This window comes from Lissotriton helveticus, chromosome 12 (assembly GCF_964261635.1).
Source record: "Lissotriton helveticus chromosome 12, aLisHel1.1, whole genome shotgun sequence".
Lineage (NCBI taxonomy): Eukaryota > Metazoa > Chordata > Amphibia > Caudata > Salamandridae > Lissotriton > Lissotriton helveticus.
Window position 1 is genome coordinate 527102227 of NC_136073.1, and position 21571 is coordinate 527123797.

The following is a 21571-nucleotide window of genomic DNA, read 5'->3' on the forward strand; positions in this document are numbered from 1 at the left end:
CTGCGTTGATAGATATTGTGTCCATGAGTTGTTGGGAGAAGAGGAGGTTGTCCCCCGGGGGGTGGTACGTGATGTGTAGTGAACATACAGGTTTGTTCTCACTGATGACATCAAGGCATAAGTATTCACAGGAGGTATGAGAAGGGGCGGTGTTCTGTGTGTCCCTATAGTGCAGAAAACTAGATCTGGTGGCAGATCTTTTTCCTTTTTAGCTCCCAGTCTCTAGAATGCTCTACCACTGTGCCATCGATACATCCCTAGTGAAAATCTGTTGAAGGCCCAACTGAAGGCCTTTCAGTTTCGTGAAACATAATTGAGTTCCTACTTCCACAACCGATAAAGTGCCAAGATGATTCCAAGGAAGCAGCAGATGCGCTATATACATTATTCATTCATTCATTCATTCTTGTCGCCCTATATCACCCTTGCAAGCCTCTTCCTACCTGCTTTCTCTACCTTTCATTTTCTTCCTCATTATTTCTCCCTTTTGTATTTTTCTCTCTCCTACTCTGAGTCAAATTCGGAAGATTCCAAATAAGTCCTGGTTCCTATAAAACAAGAGGTGGTGCCCACCATCTGCAACCACTGGCACAAATTAACTGCAACCAGGTATTGTACCCCTTATCCTGGTTGTATGTCAGAATATCGATAACAAACATATCATGACACATAAATATAGTGGGTTAGATATGGTTCACAAAAATATTGCTCCACTGGGTACAGATTTTCTCGTATTAACTCCAACAGGGTAATGTTTTCGTAAATTACATTTAGGACACAATATGTTAGTCAGATAATATTTAGATCGCTGTATTTAATTGCAACCTCAAAACTGTAAAAGCAAATGCAATACACCATTCCAAAATGTTACTTTCAGTTAGTCCATCAAAGGCATCAAAACCTGGAGAGTGTTTAAACTGGATACTCTCAAATTCCTAACAATTTAATCTTAAAACCATGTGCTTACTTTGAGGAAACTTTGGTGGGTTGTCATTGACATCGGTAAGAGTTATTGTAACTTTGGTTGTCCCTGAGAGTCCTCCCATGTGTCCTCCCATGTCCTTTGCTTGTATGACAACATGATACTCCTCTCTAGCTTCACGATCCATGCTTGGAAGAGCTGTTCTGATAATACCTTTGAGTAGAAAGAAGAAATATGATCAAATATTTTAGAAATTCACCAACACACAAAACACACAGGCCCATATTTATCAAGGATTTGCGTCATCATTGCGCCATGCAAGGGGGAGCAAGGGAGATGCAAAACATAAGTGAGATTTATCAAGCCACGTAAGGCCACACTGAGGGGCCCTGCATGGCTTGATAAAACTAGAGTAAGGCAAGACTTTGCAAATCGATGCTTGTGTTACTCTGCCCAAGGGAGGCGGTCCATGTATGGAGCATGGGTGCTCCCACGCATCAATCCATGGATTCTGGTGTATTCCCAGATTTAACATTAATGCTAGGCTTGGGAATGCGTCAAAAGGCTATGCCATCCCAGGTAAGGCGTAACAATGACACATCTCTTTATTTCTCCTTGTTTTTTCCTTTTTCTATGTGTGCTGCAGAAAGAGGAAAATGCCTCTCAGGATTGTTTTGTGCAGGAAGATGTCCATTCCGGCACAAAAATATTCCTGTCTACAACTTAGGCCTCTTTGCAACATGACGCAAGGGTGCCTGCATTGGCACTAGGAAAGCCAAAAGTGTGCCAGCACTAGGAAAGGACAGGAATCAGGAATGTGCTGTAAAAATGTTAAGTACGGTACATTCCTGCCCTTTCACGCAGCACAGTGCAGTAAGGTGGCTTGCAGCATAGCCCTGCCTGAAAGATTGATAAATCTGCCCCACACCCTTTAAATGTTTGCCCTTTGTCAATCATAAAATGTAATGCACCTTAGACATCAACTCAGTGTATCAAAATGTAAAAATTTGACCATAGTAAAAAGGAATTAAAAATTCTCTGGCTTACCTGTTTGTGCTTCCACTGAAAAGTAAGGTTGACCCTCAAGAATACTGTAGACTAGCTTGGCACTGTTGCCGTAGGTTGGATCGTCAGCGTCCGAAGCTGTGACTTGTATGACCGACGTACCTACAACAAAAAGTAACTATGTGTAAAAATACACCTCTGATCAGGTAAGGGGAGCAGTGAAGTCTAAATATGTAGGCTATACTCCAGAAAAACAATCTCTGATTTGAAGGATGCTCTTTTCACAGACACAGAACGCTGCAAACAGTAAACTAAAGCCCGTTCTATTTAACCCAATGGTCGCGGTGCGAATTCAGCAGCGGGGCTGGGGGGTGAGCGCAGCCCTGCTATGCTCGTGACGGAACCACGCCGTCATGAGACACGGGCGGCGTGTGCTCATGACGGCATGGTTCCTTCACTGTCCCACCCGCTCATTAATTCACCCGCACAGGCAGGGTATTAATGCCTCGTGGGCGGAGCGTCTGCAGCATGATGGAACTACGCCGTCATGAGCACACGCCACCCGTGGCTCATGAAGGGGTGGTTCCGTCATAAGCAGGCAAGGGGTTAATATTGTTGTTTAAGAAGAACCTGAAAGCTCATTATTCTGAGTACAAAACTATAAACATGGCCACAGTCACTGAGGTTAATGAAGGGTCGTCATATAGAAAATTCAGTAGACTTCAGCTAAAATTTCAATTTTTATAGCATTTTGTATATGTTGTGCTTGTTCAGCTGCAGATTAGGGATACTATTCTTCCTACAAGTGGTTGACAATCAACAAAATAACAAGAATCCGGTATATTCTAACCATTTTAGACCCTCAAAAAATCTTGATCTGAAAACTGAGTATTCCGACTGAGCTACTTATCAATGTTTACTCAGCCTCAGGATAAATGGAATCCGCTTCCAGGAACGCTGTGGTTTTTACAAAGCGTGGCGAAAAATAAGAGTCACCATCCAATCCGCTTGCACTGCACGTCAGCAGCAACACTTCTTAATTATGCCCTGCTAAGCCTTTACTGCCCTGTGCGCCCCAGCACTTCACTGGGCCTATTTTATAGTAGCCTGCAGACATGTGTGTGTAATTAGATATTAAGAGTGGGCAGCTCTAAACCCTCCTGTTCAGGTTCTGCTTGTTAGTGATTATCCAGCTGACAACTGTGGATGTAACACGTAGTGAGAACTTTTTTTCTCCATAATTTATACCGCGACTCCACATTTGCAGAATACTCAGATGTGGTGTATAGGGCAATGTACAACTTACTTGGGCACAATAATAACTGAAACATAACCGGCTTACCATCTCTCTCTCTCTCTCTCTCTCTCTCTCTCTCTCTCTCTCTCTCTCTCTCTCTCTCTCTCTCTCTCTCATGTGTGGGTGTGTGTGTTTACGAACATTCATTTATGTGTCCTGTGAAAAATTCCAATTCCATGTTACTACCACATTACTGTGAAATTGACATGGAAAAACCCTGCAGGCTGCCCGAGAAGCTGCATCGTCCTGTGCAGAGAAACAGAGCTGCTAACAGAGGCAGCCTCTTTATAACGATGTTACCCCATTTTTCACGATTTAACCGCTTGCACCTAGGTTTGGGTCAAATACATATATATTTTTTTTTAAACACATTTGGATCTATTTAAACTAAAACAATTGTTTTGTTGAAATCTGCAAAATATGCAAAAAAAATTTGGGGCAAGTGTACTAATTCCATAATTATGTGATAAACGCCTCAGCCGCAGTATGACATAACTGCGCAATGTCCATGTTTTACACGCATCTATCGGTGAAAGGTAAGCAGCGCCTATTGCAATTTGAGTCAGTGCCCAAGTTTAGATAGGCTGTGAAGAGAACCACATTATAGATGTGAACGTCTATTGAATAATGCATCAGACACTTGATCCGCATGAGTTTTGGTATCAGTGGAGTGTAACATGCAATAAAACATGCAGAAAGAAGGATAAAGAGCACAGAAACGGACACAGCTCGAAGTTAAAGTACCTAAAAAAGGATTAGGTCACCTGAACGGTTTGAGAAATGGCAAACATACTTATGTCGAATGTGCAAACGGATTACCAGAAGTAGGCTCTTTCAAGATGCATAGCCAAAAGCTTTCCGCCTCTCAGGCGGCAGCAGACCGATTTGTAAGGAACCAGTCACCTCTTAAAATGTATTTACTGCTGGCTGATTTTAATTAACCTGATCAGCCAGGGTGATCTTCTCAAATCTGTGTTCAGCTAGTTTCAGATTTTATGGCTTCCAGATGCTGGCGCTTTTCAAACTTCCTTTTATTCGTTTGCAGTGTGTGTATTTTGTTTCTATTTGAGTTAAATTGTCATTCTTGATCTGCACAAGCAATCATATACGACTTATTTTCAAAAATAAATACATCTTTAATACAAGCATCTGCAATGCAATAGGTCTCGCATTTGTTAAGAGTTTAAGCTATTGGCATTGTAAATGACAATGTTTTTTATTGATATGTTTTGATAATTAACACATAAATAAAAGGCATTGTCATGTACAATGTCAATAAGTCAAATTTTTGCAAATGTGAGACCTATTCAAAGAAGCGGCCACCATTGTCCCGGGCTGCTTAGAAAGTGAAAGCACGCATGGTGTGCTGAATGTTGCAGGAAAGCATGTCGTACCTGCAGTAGGAGAAACGCATTAATGAAAATAGTGCTTACAGACTAAAAAATGGCCAGTCCTCATGGGAGGTAATGAATGAAGGCAAGGCGGTACTAAGGATGGTCTAACAAGCCTAATAAAGAATAAGAAGCCAACATTTACGAAAGACATTGACACAAACCATCGACAAGTATGGGCGGAGACTGGCAGGGCTTCTATTCCGTACTCCAATCCAGCATGCCGCAGTGCATGCGCTGCCCAGGTTCGACCTAAACATGGCATTTTATAATATACTTGCAATCTGAACAGATTCCTGGAAGATTCACTTACCCACGCTGGACATCTCTGGCACATTGGCATGGTAGGTTTCATGCAGGAACTCAGGTGGATTGTCATTGATGTCTTGGACTTTCACGATGAACTCTGAAGGTGGCTCCAGAGGTATGTTTGTCTCCCTCTCCACTGCTTGAGCCATGAGCGTGTACTGGGCTCTCTCCTCGCGGTCTAGTGTCTTGGTTGCATGGATGTTTCCTGATTTGTCATCGATAACAAAAATGGTTCCTGCACCTTCACCTGAGAGAATGTATTTGATTTTTCCATCTCCAGAATCCACATCTGAATGAAGCTATCAAAAATAGAAACAGAGTTTTACACTCATTTCTACAAAATGAGGTGAAGTTGAAATACGTGTGCTTTAGAGAGCAAACAAATCTCATTAACTATGACTATTGTGCAACCATTGCACATTGAAGTTATGGTACGGGGCTCCCTTACTTAGTCTATAATACCAAATGTGACCGAGAACTGCATCAATAACCACATTAATTGCAGAGGAAGTGCTAACGGTAGAGATCCACCCTCAATAATCGCTTTTTTAATCCCCCTCTCCAAACCTGGTAGATAAGCACTAGGGGCCCGATGTAGGTAAATCTGATTACCGACTCTAGAAAACCGAATTTTACCGATTCGGTATTCTAGATTCGGTAAATCAGATGTAGGATAAAATTCGGTAATTTTTACCGAATCTGTATGATTCTGTAAATACCGAATCGGTATTTACTGATTCGGTAATTGCCATTGATTTCTATGGGCCTTGAGGCCCATAGGAATCAATATCAATTACCGAATTGGTAAATACCGATTCAGTAAAATTACCGAATTTGCAAGGGGGGGCAGGGTGTCACTTTGACACCCTGTTGCAACCCTGATTCTGGCTTGTGTGCCATGTGGCACACATACATGCCCTTAGGGCATGTATGTGTGCCACATGGCACAGGTGTACATGCACAGATGTGCATGTACACAGGAATTCGTTATTTACCATGACATAGTATGTCATGGTAAATAACGAATTCTTAAGGGCCGGTGGCACTGCTTTCAGTGCCACCTACATCACAAATTTGCAATTCGGTAAATTTACCGATTCGGTAATTTACAGAATCGGTAAATTCACCGAATCTGTAAATATACCGAATCTGTAAATTTAAGGCCCCCTACATCTGAAACTCCAAATACCGGTCGGTAACGGCCATTACCCACCAGTATTTGGCCTCCTACATCTGGCCCCTGATGTCTTAAAAATGGGACAAGCAGACTGTGCATGATGCACCAAGGCTTTAAGCCCTGTTTTTCACCAGCAGAAAATTATTTACCACAGTCCACAATGCATACTGCATTCATCAGAAGCCATCTGACAGAGAGTTCCCAGTTCAACAAAGCTTAGCTGGTGGTGGCTCATTTTTAAAAGTACTACATAAACTATGGAATGTTACACTGATGGAGTATCTTTCAGTAAATTGCAAAAAAAAAAGTCTGTATTGAATAGCTGAAACAATTTTGATTGTATAGTATCTCTTTCTAGAGCCAAATACCTTTATTGGTGAATACGTTCTCTTTAAACGAGCTGAAGGTCAAATTTACCACAAAGAATAGGGTGTGACTAGAATGCTTCATTTTGTGCCCTGTTATATAAATGTAGCGCACTCAAAATGCTTTGGTGCCCATTCTGCAAAACATTGTCCAGTCTATGAAATTACAAAAGGGAGCTTGTTTCTCTTCTTTCATGCCAAATGCACACATTAACATTGACACATATACAAACAATTAGGTTGTGTTTGCATCTGGATGCGGACAGTGCTCAGGCGGTGCCAGCGTAACAATTTTTTAGGGATCTGGGCAAGAAATATTTAGGAGTCCCCTGTTCGGAACAACATTACATTTATTACCAATTTTCAGTTAATTCAAGTCTTTGTGATCCCAAACAATATTGAACAGTGCCTTAAACTTTCAGAAAACACAATAGATGAAAGTGCTAAATCATGCTTTTCTTGTTTTTAATCTAGCTAGGCACAATCTTTCATTCTCTTCTCCCTAAGTACTATTTGTTGGCTCTGCCCTTGCGTGTAGGCTAGGTTATTGACTGTGTCATGTATATCCCCATATTTCATCCCCTAGCATAAATTAGGAAGTACACTGAATGTATAGGATAATCAGCACCAAAGGGCCTGCACCTAGCAAGGTGTCCTCGTTTCCAGAAGTGGGGAAATGGAAGGGAGTGGATCAGTCTCTAGGTTGAGAAGTGAGACGTGGAAAGGGAGGCAATGAAGACAGAGTGGTGTAAAAGTATATTAGAGGGACGTAGCAATAGAGTGCAGGATAAAGAATACTAGGCAATATAGGAGAGAAAGTGACACCAGCAAGAAACGTATAACATAGAGAAGGAGGGGTAGAAAGGTAGAGAGACAGTCAGACGTAGAGGTAGTCAGAGAGAAGGACAGGGGTTGAGTTAGAGAAAAAGGGGCAAGAGTCTTAATGTCCCAATCATTGTATCGGGGGTGGGTGGTTGGTTGGACGTGATCTTGGTAGATGGGTGCCACTTAGCTCTTGCCTTGAAAAACGTGTCTGTGCTTAGGTCATTGATGTCTTTGGTCATTGGTAACATGCACCAGTGGGCCTCCATAGTCAGATGGAACCCAGGTTTTGGAGAGCTAAAGAGATGCTCCCACAATTGAGTTTGACCATCCTTGATCAAAGAGAAAGTGAAGTTTCCCCATGCACTCATTTCAAGAATGTGAATGATCTCTGGTGTGCTGCCAAAGAGAGGCGAATATCTCAGAGGGACACAACACTGCTGTTCTCTCAGTCTTTCATTTTAGGCACAAGAACCACTAGACCAAACCAGCACAGTCTACACTTCTCCATTGTGATTGACCCAAAAGATGTATTACCATTCTGAGAGGTGCCTGTTTTCTATTGCTCACTGGTAATTTATATTGCTCAGATCTATTTTTATTCTAAATAAATAAATACATCCGGTATTGTAAAGTGCAAACTAATCACTCCTAAGGATAATCGAGGAGATTAAGTGAGCTATTGCCTAGAGTCACATGATGCTGTACCATGAGTCCTGCACTCAGGAGTCAGCCGCTCTGGCCGCTGTGCCACACCTCTCCGCTTCTGCATCCTCTTGGCATGTTGAAGAGCCATTCATATGGTTTGAAGAAAAAATTTATATAAAATGCCTCTTATACTCCACCAGTACTAGAAATGATTGTCATGTTCTACCTATTTTGCCAATGGAACACTTCCCAAAAATGCGATCTTTCTTATTGAATATATACGTTATACCGTATCACTGGAACTGTGGACATAGAGGTATGCTTTTATTTTGCCATTTTGGTGTTTTGTTCTCATTTCCTCTCATGACTGCGTCTTCTTATTAAATTATTAAATATGCACAAAAGGTTTTCCAACATTGTATCCTTTGTAGGGTGACCTGACACCACTAACGCATGCACACAGTGGGTCAAACTGCTGATCCATAGGCTCGATTGATATTATTATAGGTGCAAAAGCAACCTGTAGTGAATCACATGAGGACCAGGTGCAAACACTGGGCACCATTCACAAAGATTTTGCAGCACAAGTGATTTACTCTTGTTCTACTCATGTCTTACGCAATTTAGAAGTTCTCCAACAGTAAGTCACACAGCAAATTGTTTGCAAATTGGCACCGATGTTTTTCCTATGGAGTTATTGATTACAGTTAATTATATGAAATAATGTACACTACGAGTATCTGTACGCATTTTGCACACAACATTGCCTCCATTTTAAACGTTCTGTGTGCTCCTTTAGAGCTAGGTGTTAACGGTCAGTGCAAATTGCACTTCGCTGTAAATTGGAACTAGTGCAAAAACGAACATTTACTAGAACAAGCATTAAAAGTTAAACACCATATTTATTTACATATCTATTCTTGATTGTCTGATTGATTGATGATCAAGAACATGAAACTAGTTAGTACATCCGCTGCAGGGCAGAAGGGGATATGTCTTTGTTGTACGCCAAGTCTGTGCTTAATTTTTACAAGAGATCAATGCAGCGGCCCAAATGTTTTCTTATGAGTCAGCCACAACACTGCCAAATGTCAGGGTTACAGTTTTCCAAGATTGTCTAGTCTTGATTCCATCTTATGTCCCTTTCTTCCACCGCCCTACACTTCTTTTTTAAGTTCAAGAAAAGGTTTATTGAAAATATTAATATGATCACACAAAGAATAATACTTTGTACAAGCAATCATTTGTTAATGCACGAATACAATAAGTTATGATAAAGAGTAATAATGATATACAATACTCATTAAAACAACAAAAAGATATCATACAAGAGGATATGAATACGATTGAAGGGTCACAAGAAACATAAATAACAATACATGTCAAAAATACATAATCTTAAAAGACATTATAGGAAATGATACATTAAGCATAATTGTAAACAAGTAATAGAAGGTCAAGGAGGCTTGGAGACTTCTTGTTGTGAGAGGGCAGGTAAAGAAGTTTTCTTCACGGTATCCCCTAGAAATTGTGTGAAAGGGCCCCAGAGGTGTAGTCGTTTTGTAGCAATAGAGATAGGATAAACAAGTGCAGTATCAAGGCAATGGTTGTGACATACAGCATACCACCAAGCTAAATAAGACAATTTAGAGGAGTCTTTCCAGTTACCGCCCTACACTTCTAGTCCCTTTAACTCGTGATTGCTGATTCTTTCTCAACCTTAATTTCTCTTTTTGTCATTGTTTTTCTGACTTTCTCCTACTCCTTTTTTCTTCCTTTTTTGCCTTTCTCCCTTCGGCTCCGGGCCAAATCTGATGATGAAAAATAATTCATGGTACACAAATATGACTGCCAGTTTCAGCCACCAACAACCACGTGCAAAAATTAAACATGCCACAAGTCTGTGATGTCTTTACAAAAACATGTACACAAATGAAGTAATATTTCTTGAACGCTTACCCTTCCAACAAGAACAGGATCCGGGCCGGTGTATTCTTCTATGACAAAGAACTGATTCCAAACCCAGCCTCGTTTTGAACGATGAAGAACTTGTCCTTCTTTTCCTCGTTCATGACGTGAATGCGTTGACCTTCGTAAATGATTAAATTTTTCCGGCGATATTGCGTTGCTACAGTAAACGATGCCCAGACAGAGGAGAATAACATGTAAACAATAGTTTTCCTTCATTTTTTGGTACATTTTTAGGCACGGAAGTGTTTTAGGTAACACTCCTTGAAGCAGCCCAGGAATCTCTAAAATACTGAAAGTATTCAAGCGGGAACTCCTTCATATGAAATGTTGTAGAATATTAAAGTCATAACTTCAGCAGTGGTTGATTTGACGGCCATTACCTAAAAGAAAAAAAAGAAGAGACCATTAAAAGTAATTTATCAAAATTCTAAAAAGGTGTGTCTATTGATAAGACAGAGATTGATTATTTCTACAAAGTTGTCAGGCCCAACAGGATCTATGATTCTATATTCCATGAAATCATAGATTTGAAAAATAATCAAAAATAAAATATAACATGAAAAGTGTGCCACTAATCTCTTTCAGTCTAAACAAATGCCATTTTGTGTATTGGCAACACAGTGAAAAAAAAGAGGCTGGGTATACATGTCCATCTAAATAGGAATAATTTATGTGCAGGCAAGGCATCCAACATTAGGGTTATATATTTTAGAGGTATCATTGATATATCTTGGAACCACGTATCGTTATGTGCTTCACTAATTATATGTATGATTTCTGGTGCATTAGAAATAAATGAATTCTGTATAGGTAATGAATTGATATGTGTGTGTGTGTGCGTGTGTGTTTCTAACAAAGGTTACAGACTTCACTCGTACAAAATTAGTGAAATTCAGTAGTTATACTTACCTGAGCTAACTATAACTTATGTCGCCCGGCAATGCACTGCTTATGACCTCACATATTACATACTCATGACATGGTCAGTGACATCACACATGACATCCTGATGCTATCACAAAGGACATCACTGATGACATCATCCAGTGAATGTGAGTGCTTTCTAAATATTTATGAGTATTAAACATATATACTCAGTTACTACAAAAGTTAAATTACAATACTTTGTGCGCTACTGAGTGATACTACTTCTAACATATACTATGTGAGTGGTTGTGTGCCTTTGTGCATCCATGTGTGAGTGGATGTCTGAGTGGCTATATAGGTCTGTGAGTACGTGTGTGAGGGGCTTATGGGTGAAAAAGGGGGTGGGTGAGTTCCTGTATGGGTGAATAATTGTCCTTGTGTAATATAACTGGTGTTCATATAAAGCAGTCCAATACTTTCGGGTCAAGTCTGTGCTATATAAAACAGCAGACAATAAATAAAAATTATGTGTTTTTGGGCTATACTGGGGCTATATTTGGGCACCATTTGTGCTACATTTCACCTCTTTTTCTCTGGTGGCAATCTTGGGAGACTTATTTGTTTTGAGACCCCTAATTTCCTCATTTACTGGAGTATACTCAGTAGAAAATGCTTTCAGTTTCCACTTCGATTCCATCAAGATGGCGTTCAGATGTGCCACACTTTCGGCTTGAATTCAGAATATTAGCACACTAGTTGCTCATTTTAACCTGTAGTAAATCTGCTGGTCACCGCTGAGTGAACTGGCAGTCTGCTGCTGATGTTGAAAGTGCATGTTTCAGTCTGCATGTCAGAATGCTTTAATGAAATAGAAGAGGAAGATATTTGAGAACTCACTTAAGATATGTCCTACTTTTTCTTTCTACAGCACTAACCATAATTTATATGACAAAACCAACCCCCTCATTTTGTTTCTTTCTAAATTAAAAGTTTTAAGTTGTAACAGTTTGATTCAATCAAGATGGCTTCAGATGTGCCGTACTTTTGTCATAAGTAAGACTGTTAGCTCTGTAGTTGTTCTTCAGAACACTCTGGGAGGCTGCAATAGAACACAAAGGAATAATCAGACTAGCTGCGTCTGTTAGAGGACATGTTTTACAGAAAATGCCAGTCTTCATTCTCATATGGCTGAAAAAGATTGTGTGAATTTATTTTGCTCTCATTTTAACTTCTGGAGCCTCTTCCATAACATCCATGGGAAAATCGTGAGAAAACAATTTTCACTCAAAAACGTATTCATGAAATCCCAGTAGAAAGCTTTTTCACAAGGTAAAATCACCTTAGAACACACTGCAATTCCTAAAATGTGTATGGCACCATCAACAAATGATTAATATTGTTACTAAAATATGTTATCACCCTTTATATGTTCTCCTATTTGTGACCCTCAAAACCTGTCATTCACTACAATACATTTCAATTGAGTGCTATCATGTACATTGGTCCCAAGATGGCTGCCAGCACTTCCTGGTTCAAGTGCTGACAGTCAATCAGATCTCAGCAATGAGATCTGTGCTCAGGCTCCGCCCAGATATACAAATTTCTTTTTCCTTCAATATTTCAAAACCTACTAACCAATTTAAACCAAATCACACAATACATGCTCTTTCTGGACTAAGAGCTAGCTTTCTGCTAAATGTGCTGCAATTCCGTTCAGCAGTTCGGGTTGTAGACATGTTCAAAATCACAATGGGAATTAACATGGGAAATGCACTTTTTCTGACCCCACTTTTTTCTTGGCCCCCGTTAGACGGATCACCCCGAAACTTTCCATGCACAGAAGACACTTTTTTAGGAAAAAATCGGGAAGATTTGTCAAATGACACTAAAGTTATAAGCAAGTCAATAAACGCTTTCCTTATGGAAACTAGGTTCTAAGTATAACTACCTACCAGTAGATAATATCTATATATATCTATATATATTGATAGATAGATAGATAGATAGATAGATAGATAGATAGATAGATAGATAGATAGATAGATAGATAGATAGATAGATAGATAGATAGATAGATAGATAGATAGATAGATAGATAGATAGATAGGGCGCTAAAACACTTATGACTTAGCATCCACGGTTAGACGTTATATATGGTTCCTTGATGCAGACAGAACTTGTTAAGGGCCCAGGGTGTTTGAAGAAATGTGGAATGCAGCCAGAGAGTTATATATTTTCAAATAATTATGTTTATATTTCAGTGTGCTCTTTGATTGTGAACTTGGGATTATTTATTTCTCAACTGGTCCTTTTTTCCTATTTTGTGTATGATTTAATAAGGCTAGAGTTCAAACAGCTGTTTTTCTTCTTATTCTGCATTTATTTTAATTACAATTATAATAAAATATCAGACTTGCATGATATTCTAAGGCCACATAGACATATATCACAAAGATAGTGCAAGCCCCTTGGAAGTCATCCATCAATTACTGACACAGCCAAAGACAAAATTAATGAAAAAATCCTCTATGGAAAGGTATCCAATTTCCCCAAATAAAGGTTAACTGTGCAATCATGTTACTGTGCCTCATAAAAAATCTTATTATTTTCATATGCAATTTTCTACAAGTTTAGTTAAAAATGTCACTTCTTGTATGTCATGGTCAAAAAAGTCCTATATTTGTCAATTACTGCTTGTAGACTTGTAAAATACAAAGGACCAAAGGTATAGAGATGGGTTGTATTTGCAATCCAAAAGCAGCACAATGTGGTTGGATTTGTGAAAACTATTAATCAAATATCATTGCTTGAAGGTAATGGTGTAATGTCTATTGCGATTTGCAATGGATAGAAACAAAGACCAATTGGAAAATCTTTGCATACCACAAGCTAAAGGTGAATTGTTGATTTCGATTATTGGGGACTGGACAAGGATTTCTAAAAAGTGTTTATTGATTACTCATTGTAAATGCAAACCATATACAATCACAAACTCTTCTGTAGTGGACCACTTCCTGATTGACACAAGACAGGCATGCTATGGTGATGACTGACCATGTGGTTCCTTCCACTTTATTTACAGCATAAGCTTTCCGAGCACTATTAAAGGATCCGATACTTTTTCAAACTACCCCTTTATGGATCAGGCTTCGCATACTTTAGAAGATTGAAGAGAAAAAACACCAGGGCAGTCTGCTCCAAGGTTGGTCTCTAAACATGAAGTGAAGCTCCACAGGAAGGGACGACCAGCAGATCACATGTGACATGCAACCAAGGCCATATCACCCATCACATGTTAGGTTGACTAAGAATTCACAATTAAACACGTTACTTTGCTCTGCTGGAAAACCTCAGCCTCAATTAATTTAGCTATTAATCTTCCATCGGTCCAGTAATACCCATAGGAGGACAAAAATTAGTAATTAATTATTTCAATATGCGTTTTAGTTAGTTAATCAATCAACGGGTAAATAATTAACCACTGTGTAAACAGTGAAAAATAAGTAAATCAAATTATTTTTGGAAAATGAAATGTTTAATTGGTATGTGGGGGATTAAACCTGTTATTTTTTACATTAAACACTGATGTCTTTAGTTTATTTTATAAGACACGTCCTTACTAATAGAACGATGCGAACTTCATGTTGAGAACACTTGTTCCAGAGAAAGAGATACTTTCAGGTTATGAGGCACTACTGTTTCTAGTCCGGTGCTTGCTGATAGTAACCTTTGTATTCTGGGACATATAGTCTTCTTTCAGTTCAAATGACCCCAACATCTCTTAAATGAAAAACAACGTGTTGAAAAAGAAACCTCTAGTGCAAGAAAGATTGTGGCCCATGCCACGGAGTCATGAGGCGCCTATATACAAAATGTGCACACGTCTTTCTCTAGCCATGGTTTTTTGTAAATATTTTTCAGTGCTCCAGTATTTATCACCACCAATTTATAAAAATTCTTGGAGGGGGGGGTTTATATAGCACGAAGTAGACCTGAAGGTATCAGAGCGCTTTACATGAGCACCTGTTGCGTTACAGACGAACACATTCATTTTTTTTAGGCATGGGGAGATTTACCAAATCTCCAAGCAACGCAGCGCAGCCTCCTGCGAGGCGGCGCTGCTTTGTGTGACAGAGAGGGAGCAGAAGAGTGCCATATTTTCAAAGATATGCCCCTCTACTCCCCTTTCCCGTGCACCAACGCTGATTACAGCTACCGTGTGCCAAGCACCACCTTAGTGCCATAGTGTTAGGGTGTGTGTGTGTGAGTCTAGCACAGGTTTTGTACAGGACACTTCCTGTACAAAATACTATCCCTAGACATGAGGGAAAGCTTTTCCCACTTTGTTTGCGTGCTGCACAGTGCAGCATGCATGCAAAGTCAGAAAAGGAAGAATTAAAGCATTTCCCCTTCCTTGCGCCTAGTTTAAAATGGCGACGTTTTCTCACGCTAAACCCAATCTACTGTATTTAGTAAATTAAGTTTAGCGTGAGAAACCTTGGGTGGTTGCATGGGAACGCCCATAAACTCACCACCCTTGGCACGCCCCCATGACGCAAAGTAATGCATTACTTTTATGTTATTTCCAGCACTAAACAAGTTTAGTGCTGGCAAATAAATATGGAAAAAAGATTTTGCGCGGTTTTGCGTCACTTTTGTGATGCAAACAGCGCACAAAATCTTAGTAAATCTCCCCTCATCAATTTGCCCCAAATAACAGGATATTGAGCATCCCTGCCGAGACTCGAACCCCAATCCCTTGTTCGAGGTCGACCGCCTTAGCCGTTAGGCCACATCCTCTCCCTAACAAAGTATAATTAAGTATTATTCTCCCACCGTAAAACGAATATGAGCGAAGCACAGTAAAATCCGTAAACGGGCTTGGTGCCACAGCTGTGTTGAAAAGAAAATACCCTGTCTGAATAGTTAATGGTAGCAACAGAACAGGACGTGGTGGGCGTCTGACAACATCTCAGTCACGTGAGTTTGAGACAGAGCGACCCTTTCTGGATATCTGTTGTTCTCCGGGCACCTGCTACTTCCCATCACGTTGTTAACTCCGACACATAAGTTGCTCTTCTCCAATGCTCCTCGTGGAAAGACCACCTGCGTTGAGACCCAGTCCTTTGTTTCTTTTTATATCCCACTCACTGTTTGGAAAAGTCAATACTATAGAACCTAAAACTTTCAGGGTGCGCAGACACAAAAAGGCTGTAAAGACATTAGCAGCGATCAATGGGACGTTTGCACGAGGAATCAGAATGGTAAAGCTCTTTTCTCAGATGCCATTTTGCCTCACAAACAGCGTGTTTCACGTGCTAAAGCAACTGCGGGATTCTGCATTCTCACACAGCGCTTTGTCAGTAAAGCACGTTCGCACTTTCGTTTTCCTCCTTAAATGTTCATCGTTGCAGCCACGGGCATTTTTCTAACTCCCTAGTCTGCTGCCTCTTTCAGGCTGCGTTACTTCCTTGTCTCTTTGAACTTTCTTCCCTTCGCTTCGCTTCAGGCAAACATCTTTTTTGTATCTGTTTACAAGGCTTTATTTGCGCCTCTCGACAGAGGTCAAAAGAAAATATTCCATGACGCAGTTTAATTCATACTGAGGAACTCTACAGGTGATAATATCAGACTAAGATTATTCTGGCGTTCAGAGACTAATTTGTTTGGAATGACAACATTTGTTTGAATGCTTCACGGTAGTAGCAAAACAGTATTTCACAACTTAAACTGAAAAGTAGTGAACACTATATTACAGCAAGGACCGACTGAATGCAAACATAGAAAAGGAGATTGTATTAGGGGATTTATAAGAAAAGGATAAAACACAAACAAAACAAATGACAGAGTAAAGCAGCCAAAAAGATCCTTCACTGCTACGGCCTCCGACCTGGTGTCATTGGCATGACCAGGACAATATGGGGGAGCGGTCTGTGACAGTGCAATTAAATGGAATGTCCCACTAGGAGCAGTGCTGCAGAGTGTGAGAGCTCTCCTCAAGTCAGATATTTCCAGTTCCCAGGGTATTGGGCAGCAATCTAACTACTTGGCCAGGCCTGCTGAATCTTCCAAGCATTTGCAGACTTCTTGCCTCCCCTGCCCATCCGACTACCTACTGGTTGGCTACAAGGGTGGGGCCGTGGGGGTGATCCCTGAGAGAGGCAGTTGTCTTTGTTCTGTGGCTCTCAGGGTCACTGCATGACAGCTGCTTTTGAGGCTTCCAGTTTACTCGAAACCAACCTCCTTTTGTTTGTTATTTTTTAGTTTTTTAAAGGCCAGGCAGTACTTGGACTGATTTTAACAGGATTCACTTTTGCTTAGAACTATCTTTTGTGTTCAGTGGCGTCACTGGGGTTGGTGTCACCCGGTGCGGGTAACTCATGGTGTCACCGCCTCACGACTTACCGCATGGACCACCTCTGTCGGAAATGTACGGCGCTAGGTACTGTCTTACTCCCTCTAGCTCCCTCTCTCTGTCTAGCTCCCTCTAGCTCCCTCTCTCTGTCTTACTCCCTCTAGCTCCCTCTGGTTCCCTCTCTCTCTGTCTTACTCCCTCTAGCTCCCTCTGTCTCTGTCTTACTCCCTCTAGCTCCCTCTCCCTCTGTCTTACTCCCTCTAGCTCCCTCTCTCTGTCTTGCTCCCTCTAGCTCCCTCTCTTACTCCTTCTCGCTCCCTCGCTCTCTGTCTTACTCCCTCTAGCTCCCTGTCTTACTCCCTCTAGCTCCCTCTCTCTTACTCCCTCTAGCTCCCGCTCTCTCTCTTACTCCCTCTAGCTCCATCTCTCTCTATTACTCCCTCTAGCTCCTTCTCTCTCTGTCTTGCTCCCTCTAGCTCCCTCTCTCTGTCTTACTCCCTCTACCTTCCTCTCTCTCTGTCTTACACCTTCTAGCCCCCTCTCTCTTACTCCCTCTAGCTCCCTCTCTCTCTCTTACTCCCTCTAGCTCCCTCTCACTCTGTCTTGCTCCCTCTAGCTCACTCTCTCTCTTTTACTCCCTCTAGCTCCCTCTCTCTGTCTAGCGCCCTCTAGCTCACTCTCTCTCCGTCTTACTCCCTCTAGCTCCCTCTCTCTGTCTAGCTCCCTCTCTTTCTGTCTTGCTCCCTCTAGCTCCCTCTGTCTCCCTCTCTCTGTCTTACTCCCTCTAGCTCACTCTCTCTCTGTCTTACTCCCTCTAGCTCCCTCTCTCTGTCTAGCTCCCTCTAGATCCTTCTAGCTGTCTTACTCCCTCTAGCTCCCTCTGGTTCCCTCTCTCTCTGTCTTACTCCTTCTAGCTCCCTCTCTCTCTGTCTTACTCCCTCTAGCTCCCTCTCCCTCTGTCTTACTCCCTCTAGCTCCCTCTCTCTGTCTTGCTCCCACTAGCTCCCTCTCTCTCTGTCTTCCTCCCTCTAGCTCCCTCTCTCTCTCTTACTCCCTCTAGCTCCCTCTCTCTGTCTAGCTCCCTCTCTCTGTGTCTTGCTCCCTCTAGCTCCCTCTGTCTCCCTCTCTCTGTCTTACTCCCTCTAGCTCCCTCTCTCTCTGTCTTACTCCCTCTAGCTCCCTCTCTCTGTCTTACTCCCTCTAGCTCCCTCTCTCTGTCTAGCTCCCTCTAGCTCCCTCTCTCTCTCTCTTACTCCCTCTAGCTCCCTCTCCCTCTGTCTTGCTACCTCTAGGTCCCTCTCTCTCTATCTTAATCCATGTAGCTCCCTCTCTCTGTCTAGCTCCCTCTCTCCCTGTCTTACTCCCTCTAGCTCCCTCTGTCTCCCTCTCTGTCTTACTCCTTCTAGCTCCCTCTCTCACTCTCTTACTCCCTCTAGCTCCCTCTCTCTCTGTCTTACTCCCTCTAGCTCCCTCTCTCTGTGTCGTACTCCCTCTAGCTCCCTCTCTCTCTCTTACTCCCTCTAGCTCCCTCTCTCTCTGCCTTCCTCCCTCTAGCTCCCTCTCTCTGTCTTGCTCCCTCTAGCTCCCTCTAGCTCCCTCTCTCTCTGTCTTACTCCCTCTAGCTCCCTCTCTCTGTCTAGCTCCCTCTCTCTCTGTCTTGCTCTCTCTAGCTCCCTCTCTCTGTCTTACTCCCTCTAGCCCCCTCTCTCTGTCTTGCTTACTCTAGCTCCCTCTCTCTTATTCCCTCTAGCTCCCTCTCTCTCTTTCTTGCTCCCTCTAGCTCCCTCTCTCTCTATCTTACTCCCTCTAGCTCCCTCTCTCTGTCTTACTCCCTCTAGCTCCCTCTCTCTCTGTCTTGCTCCCTCTAGCTCCCTCTCTCTTATTCCCTCTAGCTCCCTCTCTCTCTGTCTTGCTCCCTCTAGCTCCCTAGCTCCCTCTCTGTCTATCTTACTCCCTCTAGCTCCCTCTCTCTGTCTAGCTCCCTCTCTTTCTGTCTTACTTCCTCTAGCTACCTCTGTCTCCCTCTCTCTGCCTTACGCCCTCTAGCTCCCTCTCTCTCTGTCTTTCTCACTCTAGCTCCCTCTCTCTCTGTCTTTCTCACTCTAGCTCCCTCTCTCTCTGTCTTTCTCACTCTAGATCTCTCTCTCTCTGTCTTACTCTCTCTAGCTCCCTCTCTCCCTTTGTTACTACCTCTTGCTCCCTCTCTCTCTGTCTTGCTCTCTCTAGCTCCCTCTCTCTGTATTACTCCCTCTAGCTCCCTCTGTCTCCCTCTCTCTCTTACTCCATCTGTCTTCCCTGGATTTGTATAAACAAGAGTGCGAGCAACAGGTGGCACTGTAGTGAAGAGCAGGCTGAAATTTGGAACTGGTTCACTGGAAAACTGAAGACTGCAAGATACTGAAAAATAGGAAACCATGCACCCTCAGATGAGCTAGGCTGCTATAGAGTTGCCTTGTGAGCAAAGAAAATTGCAGTCAAGCATTGCAGATCTCCTGCGATACGCTGGCGAGCATGAGGAACAAGCTTGCACAGGGAGCGACAGTAAAGGTGAGAGCAGAGGCGAGGCTGCAGTGCAGATTGGTGTCACCCCATGTGTTGGTGTCCCCCGGTGCGGGCCGCACCCTCCGCACCCCCGTAGTGACGCCACTGTTTGTGTTTGACACCCAACAATGCCTATCATGAGCCTAACCTAAGTGTTAAAGATGGCAGTCTGTCTCAGTGGAAGTTCCATCACCGTGAGCACAGGACCAATGGGGTTCCAAACTCTTTGGAGGTTGTGGTCTGTTCTCCATGCTCATTTTCAAAGGCTCCCCTTTTGGAGGCAGCCGTGCACATTCTGAAGCCAAATTCGTTGGAGAGCCCATGAAGCTGTGGCATATTCAACTTGGCATAACCACATATAGACTATACCTCCGGGTCTAGCCAGGGCTATATAACACTCTTCAAATAAATAAATAAACAAATTCCTAGGATAAGTAGTAATCTGCCAATTAAACTTCTGGTCATTTTGTAACAGTAACTTTTATGTGGCAGCAATTATTGTGTGCATTGAATCCAAGTTCTCTTTCTTGCTAGACGGGTATTCATTCAGCAACTGGGTAGTCTAGGTGGCTTAGGATTGCCGCTGGTATGTCACCTGTCCCACGGCTTGGTCAAATTGTGTGGTAACCTTTGTGATTTTCAGATCCCTAAGTAATACATCTGCTAGGAGGTGGCAGTGGCAAATTCCTATGGGCTTGTGCCTGCTTTATTTTGCACCACCAAACACTGACAAATGCAGTGTCTGTCACAACATGTGTCTTGGTCAGTCCGCCACGGCCACATAATCAAGGTCCACGCTCTTTTGCCATGGTACTAAGGTCCCACACAACACAGAGAGTAGACCCGCACTGCACCTCTCTTCTGCTGACACTCAGGCTCATGTCATTTCTGGGACCCTTCTGGCTTCTCCCCACCGTAATACATCCAGTCAAGGTGTACATTCTTTCCAGTGGCAGGGACATACAGCCTGATTCATGTACGGGCCGTTTTGCGTGGCCCTAATAGCGAATCATAGCGACTCGCTATTGAGGACACGCAAAACGGTATTCATGTAGGAATTGCTAAATAAATAGCGATTCCTACATGTTCTCTATTTGCGAGTAGAAAATTGCTACTCGCAAAAAAAGGAATAACTCCCCATTCATTCCTATGGGCCAAAAGGCCCATAGGAATGAATGGGGAGTATCCCTTATTTGCGAGTAACAATTTACTACTCGCAAATAAGATAGCGATTTTAAGGGTGCCAGGGGTGTCCAAAGGACACCCTGTAGCACCCCTAAAATGCACATTTGAACAGGTGTTGCGCACACACATGTCCAAAGGACATGTGTGTGTGCAACATGCAACTTAGAAAAATGCTTTTAAAAGCATTTTTCTAAGTTTTTGCTATTTACCGAGAGGTCTGACCTCTCGGTAAATAGCGTCCCAAATTTGCAAAATCGCAATTTTTGAAAGTGTCATGAATAGCATTTAAGGAATCTCTAATAGAGATTCCTTAAATGCTAATCCTCGCATATTAGCTAATTCTTCATTAGCGATTTTTGCATTTGGGATTGTGAATCCCAAATGCCAAAATTGCACTCGCAAAAGGCAAGATTCTGAGAATCTTGCCCTTTGCGAGTGCAATTTAGCTTCATGAATCAGGCTGTAACTTCCCTTCGTGCATGTGCAAGAATAGCAGGGGAACTGAAGGTTCTCCCCATTCGACAAATTTGCAGATGAATCTGCAGAGGAATCAACCCATTCAGTATTACAGAAATAGCCACAATCTTCCTTCTGCAATAATCAAGGACATTTTAACGATCTTGGGGGTCCTGAACCAAATGTATTTTGGGTGCCCCTGTTGAAAACAGCTTTGAATTTATGATCCAGTATCAGCTCTTTCATGCACTCTTTGACCG

The 21571-nt window shown here is 42.1% G+C and overlaps 1 protein-coding gene across 1 annotated transcript in view; it reads right to left on the minus strand.

Moving 5' to 3' along the window:
- CDH11 (cadherin 11) overlaps positions 1–21571 on the minus strand; it is a 316887-nt gene that overhangs the window by 61551 nt on the left and 233765 nt on the right. The window contains exons 3-6 of the mRNA XM_078670443.1: positions 9896–10287; positions 4929–5223; positions 1970–2089; positions 968–1135 (exon numbers count right to left, since the gene is read on the minus strand). Coding sequence (XP_078526569.1) covers positions 968–1135; positions 1970–2089; positions 4929–5223; positions 9896–10135 — 823 coding nt within the window. The 5' untranslated portion in view covers positions 10136–10287. The remainder of the gene's footprint in view (positions 1–967; positions 1136–1969; positions 2090–4928; positions 5224–9895; positions 10288–21571) is intronic.